General features: G+C 48.1%; 1 protein-coding gene across 1 annotated transcript in view; it reads right to left on the bottom strand.

Annotated features, from left to right (window-relative positions):
- LOC140409326 (solute carrier family 2, facilitated glucose transporter member 11-like) overlaps positions 1-13,601 on the bottom strand; it is a 189,018-nt gene that overhangs the window by 124,753 nt on the left and 50,664 nt on the right. The window contains exon 2 of the mRNA XM_072497743.1: positions 1,258-1,356. Coding sequence (XP_072353844.1) covers positions 1,258-1,356 — 99 coding nt within the window. The remainder of the gene's footprint in view (positions 1-1,257; positions 1,357-13,601) is intronic.

The raw sequence follows: 13,601 nt of genomic DNA, 5'->3' as shown, positions 1-13,601 counted from the left end.
GAGGGGAGGGTGGAGGGGTCGGGAGAGGATCACCACCAACTGGAAGTTCCCCTCCAAGCCATACACCACCCTGACTTGGAAATTATCACCTTCTTCAAAATCCTGGAACCCCTTCTCTAACAGCACTGTGGGTGTACCTACACCTTATGAACTACAGCAGGCCATGAAGGCAGCTCACCACCTTCTCAAGGGACAGTTAGGGATGGGCAACAATGCTGGCCTGACCAGTGATGGCCACATCCCATGGAAGAATTTTTTTAAAATTCCAGAGTAAACTTTTTTCCCCATTGGACCTAGGATTTTATCCTTTATGTTTTAACGTCTCCACGGAGATTACACAACTTTGGTGAGGGGAGTGGAGGGAGGAATTGCTGTGTCATGATGCCTTGACCATCATTGTGTGGGGTGGGCTTGATGACCCCACAAACTCAAATTTAAAATTTGTCTTACAAATGTTTAAAAAAACAAGTGTTCCACTTGGTTTCATTTCAATGTTCCTTCACCAGTCAATAACGACTGTCAGTTGTAAAGGCTTATGCCAATTGATCTTATGCCTATAGGGATCGCTTCAACAATCCCTTCTATCTCTGTGATCTCCTGTGAAGAGTCGCAGTGATTTGGGAACATCATTATCCCAAGTTCTCCTCCACCATTGCTTGGTCAAAATCCAGCAATTCCCTTTTATTAAAACAATCGAGGAAGTATCATTAGCCCAAGGATTGAAGAGAATCAAAGCAGTTCCTCATGACAACAAGGGATGTTCAAAAAATGAGCCGTTGCCAACTTCACTAACATCCCAAGGACAAATTTTTTCAAAGTGATTGATGGAAAGCAAGGTGGAATCCAACTTTCAATGAAAGGAGTCCAAAACCTGTTGGCAGTTGTTCAAATTTATTGGCATTTTTGCAAACATATTTGATTGCAAACCTGTGTTCAGCCTTGTGGAAGAAGAAGTGGGAGCATTATTTCAGTCTCAAGAGAAGCATCATTTATACATTTTGCAAATAAGTCAATAATTTTGATCTGTCTCCTTCTGGGCTACGCTTTTCACCACCATCTCTCGCGACACATTCATAACCATCAGCGGTGGTTGAAGTTGTTCATGAGAAGCAGCCTTTTTGCTAAATGGAGACACTCGCCAGCACTCAACCCTGCTTAATGTTGGCTTCTATCAGCCCAAAATGAAATGACACAATAAATGGCCTCACGTTCTCAAAGTCTCAATAATAGAGTAATATAAAGGTACATGTTACTCACAACCGATGGTGCATTAATGATAGACATATTGAGTCCGTGCTGGAGCGTTCCTCCCATCGCAGAGACAATGATCAGCAGCAATAGAACTTTCAGGTGGTACTGTATTTGAAAAAAGTGTTATTGTTCAAAATTACTACCAGTGCTCAATGTTACTGTTAGTAATTGTTAAGACCACAAGATAGATGAAAAATGATCTGGAGGTCATTTGATCTTAATCTTTCAAAATGCCTGTCATCTTCCTCTCACACCATCTAAATGTGTCTTGTCTCGTGGCCTTAACCACAGTTCCTGGCAACCTGATTCAAACATTGGAAATAAATATTTCCTGGCGTAGGTTCCAGGTTTATTTTATCTATTACATTAAATACTTTTTAAGCAATGTTCTCCTTAATATTTATTTCTTGTTCACGGCCTTTCTTTCATCACTCAGTCCCTTTAAGATTGTGGCGCAGCGGAGTCACCTGGCCTGGGTGGCCAATCGGGACTCAGAACGGGGAACCATCCCCGGGGCTCCAAAAGGGTGCTTTTGCTCTTAAGGATCAACTGTCCTCTCGGCTTTGCTTCAAGTCTGCTCCCCGTAGCTCTTTTAACTTGGAACCTTTTTCTGTGTTTCTGTCATTTATCTGTGCAGCATGGTAGCACAGGGGGTAGCACTGTTGCTTCACAGCTCCAGGGTCCCTGATTCGATTCCCGGCTTGGGTCACTGTGTGGAATCTGCACATTCTCCCCGTGTCTGCGCGGGTTTCCTCCAGGTGCTCCGGTTTCCTCTCACAAGTCCCAAAGGACGTGCTATTAGGTAATTTGGACATTCTGAATTCTCCCACTGCGTACCCGAACAGGCGTCGGAATGTGGCGACTAGGGCCTTTTCAAAGTAACTTCATTGCAGTGTTAATGTAAGCCTACTTGTGACAATAAAGATTATTATTATTATTAATCGTTCATTTTCAGTGCCAGGGAGGTTGGTTGACAGTAAGCAACAATTATGATGCTGTTAAAACAATGGGGGGGAAAACTGGATAAGACTTAGCTTTCTATGATGAGTTTAGTTTGTACCCACCTCAGGAATGCAGTCATTTCATGCTATTCAATGCAAAAATAAGAAGGCAGATTATTACTTGAATGGGTGTAAATTGAGAGAGGTGGAAACTTAGCGAGACCTTGCTGTCCTCGTGCATCAGCCTCTGAATGTAAGCGTGCAGGTACAGCAGGCAAATGGTATGTTGGCCTTCGTAGTGAAAGGATTTGAGTATAGGAATAGAGATCATAGAATTTACAGTGCAGAAGGAGGCTATTCGGCCCATCGAGTCTGCACCAGCCCTTACAAGGAGCACCCTACTCAACCCACGTATCTACCCTATCCCCGTAACCCTCACTCAACCTTTTTGGACACTGAGGGCAATTTAACATGGCCAATCCACCTAACCCGCACATCTTTGGACTGTGGGAGGAAACTGGAGCACCCGGAGGAAACCCACGCAGACACAGGGAGAACGTGCAGACTCCGCACAGACAGTGATCCAAGCCGGGAATCGAACCTGGGACCCTGGAGCTGTGAAGCGACTGTGCTAGCCACTATGCTACCGTTCTGCCTGGTATTTTGCTGCAATTGTATAGGGTGTTGGTAAGGCCACACCTGGCTTATTGTGTGCAGTTTTGGTGTCCTTATCTGAGGAAGGATGTTCCTGCTATACAGGGAGTGTAGTGAAGGTTTACCAGGTTGATTCCTGGGATGACGGGACTGTCATATGAGGAGAGATTGAGTCGTTAGGATTATATTCGTTGGAGTTTAGAAGAGTGAGAAGGGATCTCATAGAAATTTATAACATTCTAGCAGGATTAAACAGGGTAGATTCAAAGAACAAAGAACAAAGAAATGTACAGCACAGGAACAGGCCCTTCGGCCCTCCAAGCCCGTGCCGACCATACTGCCCGACTAAACTACAATCTTCTACACTTCCTGGTTCCGTATCCTTCTATTCCCATCCTATTCATATATTTGTCAAGATGCCCCTTAAATGTCCCTATCGTCCCTGCCTCCACTACCTCCTCCGGTAGTGAGTTCCAGGCACCCACTACCCTCTGCGTAAAAAACTTGCCTCGTACATCTACTCTAAACTTTGCCCCTCTCACCTTAAACCTATGCCCCCTAGTAATTGACCCCTCTACCCTGGGGAAAAGCCTCTGACTATCCACTCTGTCTATGCCCCTCATAATTTTGTATACCTCTATCAGGTCGCCCCTCAACCTCCTTCAGAAAGAATGTTCCCGATGGTGGGGGAGTCAACAACTAGGGGTTATAGTTTGAGGATAAGGGGTAACCTGTTAGGATTGAAGTGGGGAGAAATGTTGTCACCCAGAGAGTGGTGAATCTGTGGAATTCACTACCACAGAAAGTAGTTGAGGCCAAAACGTTATGTGATTTCAAGAAGGAATTAGATATAGCTCTTGGGCTAAAGGGATCAAGGGATATGAGGGGAAGGCGGGATTAGGGTATTGAATTCAGCCATGATCATGATGAATGGCTGAGCAGGCTCGAGGGCTGAATGGCCTCCTCCTGCTTCTATTTTCTATGTATGTTTCTACCAAAGCCCTTTACAATTGCAGCAAGATTTCCTTTACTCTTATACTCCAACCCCTTTGCAATAGGGGCCAACACAGCACTTTACTTCCTAACTGCTTGTTGCCTTTCTGTGTTTTGTGATTAAGGATGCCTAAATCCCTCTGAACAACACTTTTCTTTGCTATTCAAAAAGTAATCTGTTTTTCTATTCTTCCTACCAAAGTGAATAGTGGGTGTTGGATTAGCTCAGTTGGCTGGACAGCCGGTTCGTGATGCAGAGCGATCAATTCCAGTGCTGGCTGAAGTTATCCTTCTCAACCTTGCCACTCGCCTGAGGTGTGATGACCCTCAGGTTAAATCACCACCAGCCAGCTCTCTCTCAAAGGGGAGAGCAAACCTCTGGGGCCGTGGTGGCATTTACACCATAAGACATGGGAGCAGAATTAGGCCACTCGGCCCATCGGTTCTGCCCCGCCATTCAATCATGACTGATATTTTCCTCATCACCGTTCTCCTGCCTTCGCCCCATAACCCCTGATCCCCTTATTAATCAGGGGCTGGCTTAGCACAGTCGGCTAAATAGCTGGCTTGCAATGCAGAACAATGCCAGCAGCGTGGGTTCAATTCCCGTACCAGCCTCCCTGAACAGGCGCCGGAATGTGGTGACTAGGGGCTTTTCACAGTAACTTCATTGAAGCCTACTTGTGACAATAAGCGATTATTATTATTAATAATAATCAAGAAACTATCTATCTCTGTCTTAAAGATACTCAGTGATTTGGCCTCCACAGCCTTCTGTGGCAAAGAGTTCCACAGATTCACCACCCTCTGGCTGAAGAAATTTCTCCTCATCTCTGTTTTAAAGGATCGTCCCTTTAGTCTGAGATTGTGTCCTCTGCTTTTAGTTTTTCCTACAAGTGGAAACATCCTCTCCACGTCCACTGCTCACAAATTCCAAATGTGGTCTGACCAGAGCCTTATTCAGCCTCAGAAGTACATCCCTGGTCTTGTATTCTAGCCCTCTCGACATGAATGCTAACATTGCATTTGCCTTCCTAACTGCCGACTGAACCTGCACGTTTACCTTAAGATATTCATGAACAAGGACTCCCAAGACCCTTTGTGCTTCTGATTTCCAAATCATCTCCCCGTTTAGAAAATAGTCTATGCCTCCATTTCTCCTTCCAAAGTGCATAACCTCACACTTTTCCACTTTGTATGAGGAGAAATTTCTTCAGCCAGAGAGTGGTGGGTCTGTGGGATTCATTGCCACAGAGGGCGGTGGAGGCCGGGACGTTGAGTGTCTTTAAGACAGAAGTTGATAAATTCTTGATTTCTCGAGGAATTAAGGGCTATGGAGAGAGCGGGTAAATGGAGTTGAAATCAGCCATGATTGAATGGCGGAGTGGACTCGATGGGCCGAATGGCCTTACTTCCGCTCCTATGTCTTATGGTCTTATGGTCTTATGCTAATAGTGAGGCAGGCAGTGAGCTGTTGTTTTCACAAAGCTAATGTGGAACATGGACAGCAAAGTTTGGATACCCACGTTTAACCTTGCAACTACATAGCACCTAAATTTGCTGTACCATTTGTCCATAAATATCAGTGAGTGCCAATAGTCTGGTTACGTCACACAGGGCGAAATTCTCCCAAAACGGCGCCAATCAGACGGGCATCACGCCGCCCCAAAGGTGCGGAATGCTCCGCATCTTTGGGGGCTGAGCCCCAACGTTGAGGGGCTAGGCCGACGCCGGAGGAATTTCCGCCCCGCCAGCTGGCGGAAACGGCCTTTGGTGTCCCGCCAGCTGGCGCGGAAATGACATCCCCGGGCGGCGCATGCGCGGGAGCGTCAGCGGCCGCTGACAGTTGCCCACGCATGCGCAGTGGAGGGAGTCTCTTCCGCCTCTGCCATGGTGGAGACCGTGGCGGAGGCGGAAGGGAAAGAGTGCCCCCACGGCACAGGCCCGCCCACGGATCGGTGGGCCCCGATCGTGGGCCAGGCCACCGTGGAGGCATCCCCCGGAGCCAGATCGCCCCGCGCCCCCCCCCCCAGGACCCTGTAGCCCGCCCACGCCGCCTTGTCCCGCCGTTCAAAAGGTGGTTTAATCCACGCCGGCGGGACAGGCAATTTATCGGCGGGACTTCGACCCATCCGGGCCGGAGAATCGAGCGGGGGGGCCCGCCAACCGGCGCGGCCCGATTCCCGCCCCCGCCGAATATCCGGTACCGGAGACTTCGGCAACCGGCGGGGGCGGGATTCATGGCAGCCCCCGGCGATTCTCCAACCCGGCGGGGGGTCGGAGAATGACGCCCACAGTGTCAGAATAGAGCACTACAAGTTACGGGTGCTGGTACGAGTTCAGTGGCACATCATTCCTGTTAGGGGATGACCCTAACACACATGAGTTGACACACATTGTCCAATACGTATTTATGCAATAGTGTAACCCAAGGGGATGTAAAGTGTCCCCCCCCTTAAACTGGACATTGTGGGCCCGATTTAACGGAAATTAATCAGAGTCTGTGTTGAGCGCATTTAGCCGGGTGTTTCCCGGCGCTAGGCCTCTCGCGAGATTTACCGGCCTCGTCGCCTCCCGAGCCTTATGTCTTACAAGCACACTCTCCTACCCATGACTCTCTACTCTTTTTAAAGGTGGACTACACAAACAATTGGTAAACAAGGCTAGATAGTCAAACTACTTTACTTCAAAAACACAAGATAAAGCACAGAGCAACAGTTATGAATGGATTCTGCAGAGGTTTGCTCAGTTACACTCTGTAACCGGATTCCCAAAGAGAAATGGCATTAACTTCCTGCATTGCAAACTCAAAGGAAGGCCCTATACCAATGGTGAGGAATGTGGGACTCCCCGCTGGGTTTGGAGTGCGGCCCACAAGACATTTTGTTGACCTTTAACACTGTGCAACTCAAGAGTTGCCACATTTCACTGATTTCCATCCGTGTAGTTTTTTTCCTATTGGTATGGCTAAAATGATGCACATGTAAAGCAAAGGCCAGTGAAGTGAGGTGCTGCTGCTTGTTCACAACATTGACTGTGAGAGCCGTGCACTCCCTCTGTGTCCAAAGTGTAAATATTTATTTTGTTTTTACCATTTGAAGTTGATGACAGTTCTATTAATATATAAATGATTAAGCATATTCTATAACTTGTTATGAAATTTTGGGCGTGTATTAAATGTATTTAACCTTATTTAGTGGTTAGCAAACAAACCGAGTTTCAATCTTGCAGCTCTCTGAGATGAAGGAGGGTCACTCATGCGGCCCACTCACTAGCCGAGGTTGCCGTTCACTATGCCAATCAACCCCTGCTAAGCGGCTGGGAGCAAGCTCTCCAAAAGTATTGAGCCGCCTACTACAGACATGAGGCAATTTTAATTTCTAATGATATGAATGGAAATGATGTTCAGGTGGTTATTATAATGAGCAGCTGATCAGCAATGCCAGTGTTACACTTGGTTGGCAAGTTGAAAATCCACCCCAATGGATACGAGATGTTTATGATTACCAGGACTGGTTAACAGATTACTTATCACTGTATCAGGGCAAGTAGTGATGGGTAATAAATGATGACCTTGCCAATGACAGTCAACCAGAGGATGAATTTATAGAGGCTACACCAGTAAGCCCTACGCAGAGTCTTCAGGAGCAAAACAATTTGGACAGTGCAGCTGCGGTACAGTTAATGTTTTATTTCAGAATGAGAACCACCATTTGATGATCCAATTGGCAAAGAGCTACAAGTCTCTCAACAGTTCATTGCTCATGTATTACAAACAGAGATTACATCAGCGGGGAATATAAAGAATCAGTGTTAGAACACAATGCAGCACAAAGCGTTCAGCATCACCTTTCGTGCCAAGTAACTTTTCTTAAGATTTACCAACTAGTGACTGCGAATCACCAGATAATTAAAACAAGAGATACTGGCCAAGTTCAAGTTGGGCCTAGGACACTACCCTGAGGAACCTCTGCAGTGATGTGCTGGAGCTGAGATGATTGACCTCCAACAACCACAACCATCTTCCTTTGTGCGAAGTATAACTCCAACCAGCGGAGCGTTTCCCCCTGATTCCCACTGACTTCAGTTTACCGAGGCTCCTTGGTGCCACACTCGGTCAAATGCTGCCTTGATCCAACAACAGTCACTCTCACCTCATCTCTGGAGTTCAGCTCTTTTGTCCATGTTTGAACCAAGGCTGGAATGAGGTCATGAGCTGAGTGACCTTGGCAGAACCCAAACTGAGCGTCCGTGCGCAGGTTATTGCTGAGTAAGTGCAGCTTGATTGTGCTGTTGATAACCCTTCCGTCACTTTACTGATTGTGAGTAGACTGATGGGGCAGCAATTGACCAGATTGGATTTGTCCTGCATTTTGTGTATAGGACATACCTGGGCAATTTTCCACAGCTTGGCAAGGGGCACAGCAATTTCTGGAGCACCAGTATTGCTAGTGGAATATTGTTAGGGCCCACAGCTTGTGCAGTATCGGTGCTTTCAGCTGTGCTTTGATGTCACAATGAGTGAATCAAATTTGCCGAAGACTGGCGTCTGGAAGAGGCCGAGATGGATCATCCACTCGGCATTTCTGACTGAATAGTGTTGCAAATACTTCAGCCTTATAATTTGCACAGATGTGCTGGGCTTCCCCATCATTGAGGATGGGGATATTTGTGGAGCCTCGTCCTCCAGTGAGTGGTTTAATTGTCCACCACCATTCTCAGCTGAATATCACAGGACTGCAGAGCTCAGATCTTATGTGTTGGTTGTGGAAACACGTAGCTCTATCTGCTGCTTGCTACTTATATTGTTTGGGATGCATGATGGCTCTGTGTTGCAGGTTCACCAGGTTGACACCTCATCCCTAGGTATTTTTTTTTGTTGAAAAAATTTAGAGGACCCAATTCTTTTTTTTTTACAATTAAGGGGCAATTTAGCATGTTCAATCCACCTACCTTGCAAATCTTTGGGTTATGGCGGTGAAACCCACGCAAACACGGGGAGAATGTGCAAACTCCACACGGACAGTGACCCAGAGCCGGGATCGAACCTGGGACATCGGCGCCGTGAGACTGCAGTGCTACCACTGCGCCACCGTGCTGCCCTCTCATCCTTAGATATGCCTGGTGTTGCTCCTGACATACTTTTCCTCCTGAGCGCTTCATTGAACCAAAGTTGAATCCCAGGTTGGTGTTGGGGGGAAATGTCGGGCCATGGGGTTACAGACTGTGGTTGTGTATAATTCTGCTGTTGCTAATTGCCCACACCGCCTCATAGTTGCCCAGTCTTGAGTTGCGAGGTCTGTTCGAAGTTTATCCCATTTAACACTGTGGTAGTGCCACACAACACGATGGAGGGTATCCTCAATGTGAAGATGGGACTTCATCTCCACAGGGACTGTAAGGTTGTCACTCCTACCGATACTGTCATGGACAGGTACATCTGCGTCAGGCAAGTTAGTGAGGATGAGGTCAAGTATGTTTTTTTCTCTCTTATTGGTTCCCTTACCCCCTGCCACAGTCTCAGTCGAACAGTTGTTCCTTTAGGGCACAGTCAGCTCGGTCAATAGTGCTGCTACCGAGCCACTCTTGGTGCTGGGCATTGAAATCCCCCCCCCCCCCCCCAAAGATTATATGCTGCGCAGTTAACACCCTCAATTCCATATGGAGCAGCACTGATTCATCAGCTGAGGGGGCACAGTAGGTGATAATCAGCAGGAGGTGTCCTTGCTCTGAGACTTCATGGGGTCTGGAGTCGGTGAGGACCTGCAGGGAAACTCCCTCCCGACTGCATACCAGTGTGCCGCCACCTCTGCTGGGTCTGTCCTGCCAGTGGGAGAATGCTCGGGGACATTATCTGTAAGGTATAATTCCATGAGCATCACTGTCACTCCCAATTTTGGCACATGTCCCAGATTCTAGTAAGGCTGTCTTTGCATGTAGACAGGGCGGTGTGTGCCGGGTTTGATTCCAGGCTCCATTCCTTTAAGGAAGGAAAACGTTGCACAGTCGATGCCAGTGGCCCATCTGGTTTCATTCATTATCCGATTTTCTGTAGCAGTTTAATATAACTGAGTGGATTTCTAGGCCATTTCAGTGGGCATTTAAGTCACATGTAGGCCAGACCAGGTCAGGCAAGGATGACACTCAGACTTCCTTCCCTCAAGGGCATCAGTGAGCCAGATGGATTTTTACGACAATTGACATTGGTTTCATGGTCACCATTATATTTTTATTAGATTCAAATTCTGCCATCTGCCGTGATAGGATTCGTATCCTGGTCCCCAGAGCATTACCCTGGGTTTCTGGACTATTAGCGGGCGACAATTCCACTATGTCACCACCTCTCCAGGGATGAGTAAGTGTAATTAATTAAATGCCATATAAAGCTCCCAAATGTAATGGTTTTGCTCTCCTATTGATAGGATTGAGGCAGGGGTATTCCGGATACTCTGTGATGTCACCTGCTGCCGCCGCAGAGAAACAGCCCACGCTTCGATGTGACTAAAATGAAGCCAATGGGGGGAAAAATCATCTGGGAGTTTTGAGAGGGAAGAGTGGAAGTGTGAGATGGAGCAGGATCGAAGGGATTGGGGTAGAGAAAGGGCCTGTTAAAAGTGCCTTTGACTGAGAAATATGACTACACCTTGTACAATATCAGACCAAGCTAGAGTCACAGACGAGGGTTACGGACTCTCGTCGGTTGTGGCAAGGCTTGAACAACATAACGGGCTACAAAGCGAAGCTGAGCAGAATCTCTGGCAGCACGCACATCTCCCCGATTAACTCAATGCATTCTCTGCTCAGTTCGAGCAGGAAACCATCAAACCGCTGTCTACTGCCCCAGCAGCCTCGGACACACCCATACCCATTGTCACAGCTTCCAAAGTCAGATCAGCCTTCCTGAAAGTGAACCCTCGGAAGGTGACGGGTGCGGACGGCGTCCCTGGTCGTGCTCTCAGATCCTGCGCGGACCAGCTGGCAGATCTGTTCGCAGATATCTTCAACCTCTCCGAATTCTGTTCCGAGGTCTCCACCTGCTTCAAGACGACCACCATCAGACCGGTGCCAAAGAAGAACCAGGCAGCGTGCCTCAATGATTATCGTCCGGTGGCCTTGACATCGATCATAATGAAGTACTTCGAGAGGTTGGTCAAGCGGCACATCAACTCCATACTCCCAGAATGCCTAGATCCACTGCAAATCGCTTATCCTCGCAACCGGTCCACAGCGGACCCCATCTCCCTGGCCCTACACTCATCCCTGAAGCATCTCGACAACAAGGACTCCTACATCAGACTCCTATTTATTGACTACAGCTCCGCCTTCAACACCATAATCCCAGTCAAGCTCATATCAAAGCTCCAAAACCTAGGACTTGGTTCTTCACTCTGCAACTGGATCCTCGACTTCCTTTATTTCCCAAAATTTAGAGTACCCAATTCATTTTTTCCAATTAAGGGGAAATTTGGAGTGGCCAATCCAACTACCCTGCACATCTTTGAGTTGTGGGGATGAAACCCACGCAAACACGGGGAAACTGTGCAAACTCCACACGGACAAGGATTCTCGACTTTCTGACCGATAGATCACAATCAGTAAGAATAAACAACACCACCTCCTCCACGATAGTCCTCAATACCGGGGCCCCGCCAGGCTGCGTACCTAGCCCCCTACTATACTCCCTAGACACATACGACTGTGTGGCAAAATTTGGCTCCAACTCCATCTACAAGTTTGCTGACGACACAACCACTTTGGGTGAGATCTCGAACAACGATGAGTCAGAATACAGGATGGAGATAAAGAACCTAGTGGACTGGTGTAACGACAACAATCTCTCCTTCAATGCCAGCAAAATTAAGGAGCTGGTCATTGACTTCAGGAAGCAAAGTACTGTCTACACCCCTGTCTGTATCAACGGGCTGAGGTGGATGGAGATGGTTAGCAGCTTCAAACGCCTAGGTGTGCACATCACCAACAATCTGTCCTGATCCACCCACGTCAATGCTACAACCAAGAAAGCACAACAGCACCTATACTTCCTCAGGAAACTAAGGAAATTTGGCATGTCCACAGTGACTCTTACCAACGTTTACAGATGCACCACAGAAAGCATCCTATCTGGCTGCATCACAGCCTGGTATGGCACCTACTCGGCCCAAGTCTGGAAGAAACTACAGAGAGTTGTGAACACCGCCCAGTCCATCACATGAACCTTTCTCCCATCTGTCATGATATTCAAACACACACATCATGATAGACACACCAACAGACAAATCAGCACACACAACACGACAACCAATCATAGACAAGGACAGAGACAGTATAAGAGAAGCAACACGACACCTGGTGGCCAGCAGATCTGGAGACCAGGACAAGGACAGGACCTGATTAACATCACACACAGGGAGTCACCACGTGCAGAGTATCAAGACAGAACTGTAAATAACAAGTTGAAATAAAACAGCGTTGTACCAAATACAACCGTGTTGGTTCATCTGTACATCAGAACACCCAACACTACATGGTACAGGAGTGGATCGATACCTGCTGGCAAACCTGCCATCCTGAGATATGGACATCACCAACAAACCGCAGCCGTTGCAAGTCGCTGGGAACCTTGCCACCAATTGGAAGCTTGTCAAGCAGCGATTTGAACTGTACATGCGAGCCAACGAGAAACAGAGTGCCTCGGACGAAACAAAGATTGCGATGCTCCTCACCACCGCAGGTTAGCATACCATCGATGTATTCAACTCACTGGTGTTCGCGGAAGGCGAGAACCAATCCAAGTATGACACGGTCCTCCTCAAGCTAGACCAGAACTTTAACGTTGGAGTGAATGAAAGTTTTGAAAGATATATCTTTCAGCAACGCCTGCAAGGTAAGGATGAGCTCTTTCAACCCTTTCTGACGCACCTCCGCATACTCGCGCAGTCCTGTGGTTACGGCAACACCTCAGAGTCCATGATCCGGGACCAGATTGTTTTTGGCGTTGCCTCCAGTGGCCTACGCCAGCAGCTTCTTAAAATTAAAGGCCTGACCTTAGCGTCTGCAGTGGAAACTTGTGTCCTCCATGAAAATGCAACCAGCCGTTTTGCCCAATTTCAGGCGACCAAGTCGGCACGGAGGGGGTCCCTAGCCGTCGAATCGGCAAGCCAGGCCGCCCACGAGGCCGAACGCATCCAGGCAATTGATTATCTCCCGGCCCGCGGCCCGGACGAGGGCGGCCGTTTACCGCGCTTTTCGCAGTCTCCCGCACATGTGCGCGCCAAAACCAACGGCAACATCGAGGGACGCACTGCGCCGGCGCGCCCGATGCAAGACCGAACTGCGCATGCGCAGTGGCGTAACGAACGCCGTGACGTCATGACGTGCGGCAACTGTGGAGCTGTACATTTAAAAGGGCAATGTCCTGCTAAAAACCGACAATGTCTACGATGTGGCAAGATGAGCCACTACGCTGCCTACTGTCGAGCGGTTCAACCGATGGATCCTACACATCTCCGACAACCTCGCAGACACGTCAGGACCATCCAGCCCGTACATCAGGACATCCAGCCAAATGACACAGATGACCAAGGTGCCTTCGGGTTTCAGTCATTGATGTGAACAGGGTCAACACCATCAATCCGGCCGATGAATGGAGTGCCACCCTGACGGTCAACCGATCGCAGATTACTTTCCGCCTGGACACTGGCGCATCCGCCAACCTCATAGAACCAACCGTGTTGGTTCATCTGTACATCAGAACACCCAACA

Source organism: Scyliorhinus torazame, chromosome 1 (assembly GCF_047496885.1).
Source record: "Scyliorhinus torazame isolate Kashiwa2021f chromosome 1, sScyTor2.1, whole genome shotgun sequence".
Taxonomy (NCBI): Eukaryota; Metazoa; Chordata; class Chondrichthyes; order Carcharhiniformes; family Scyliorhinidae; genus Scyliorhinus; species Scyliorhinus torazame.
Note: the sequence above shows the minus strand (reverse complement) of the source record. Positions and strands in the feature narration are given on the sequence as shown.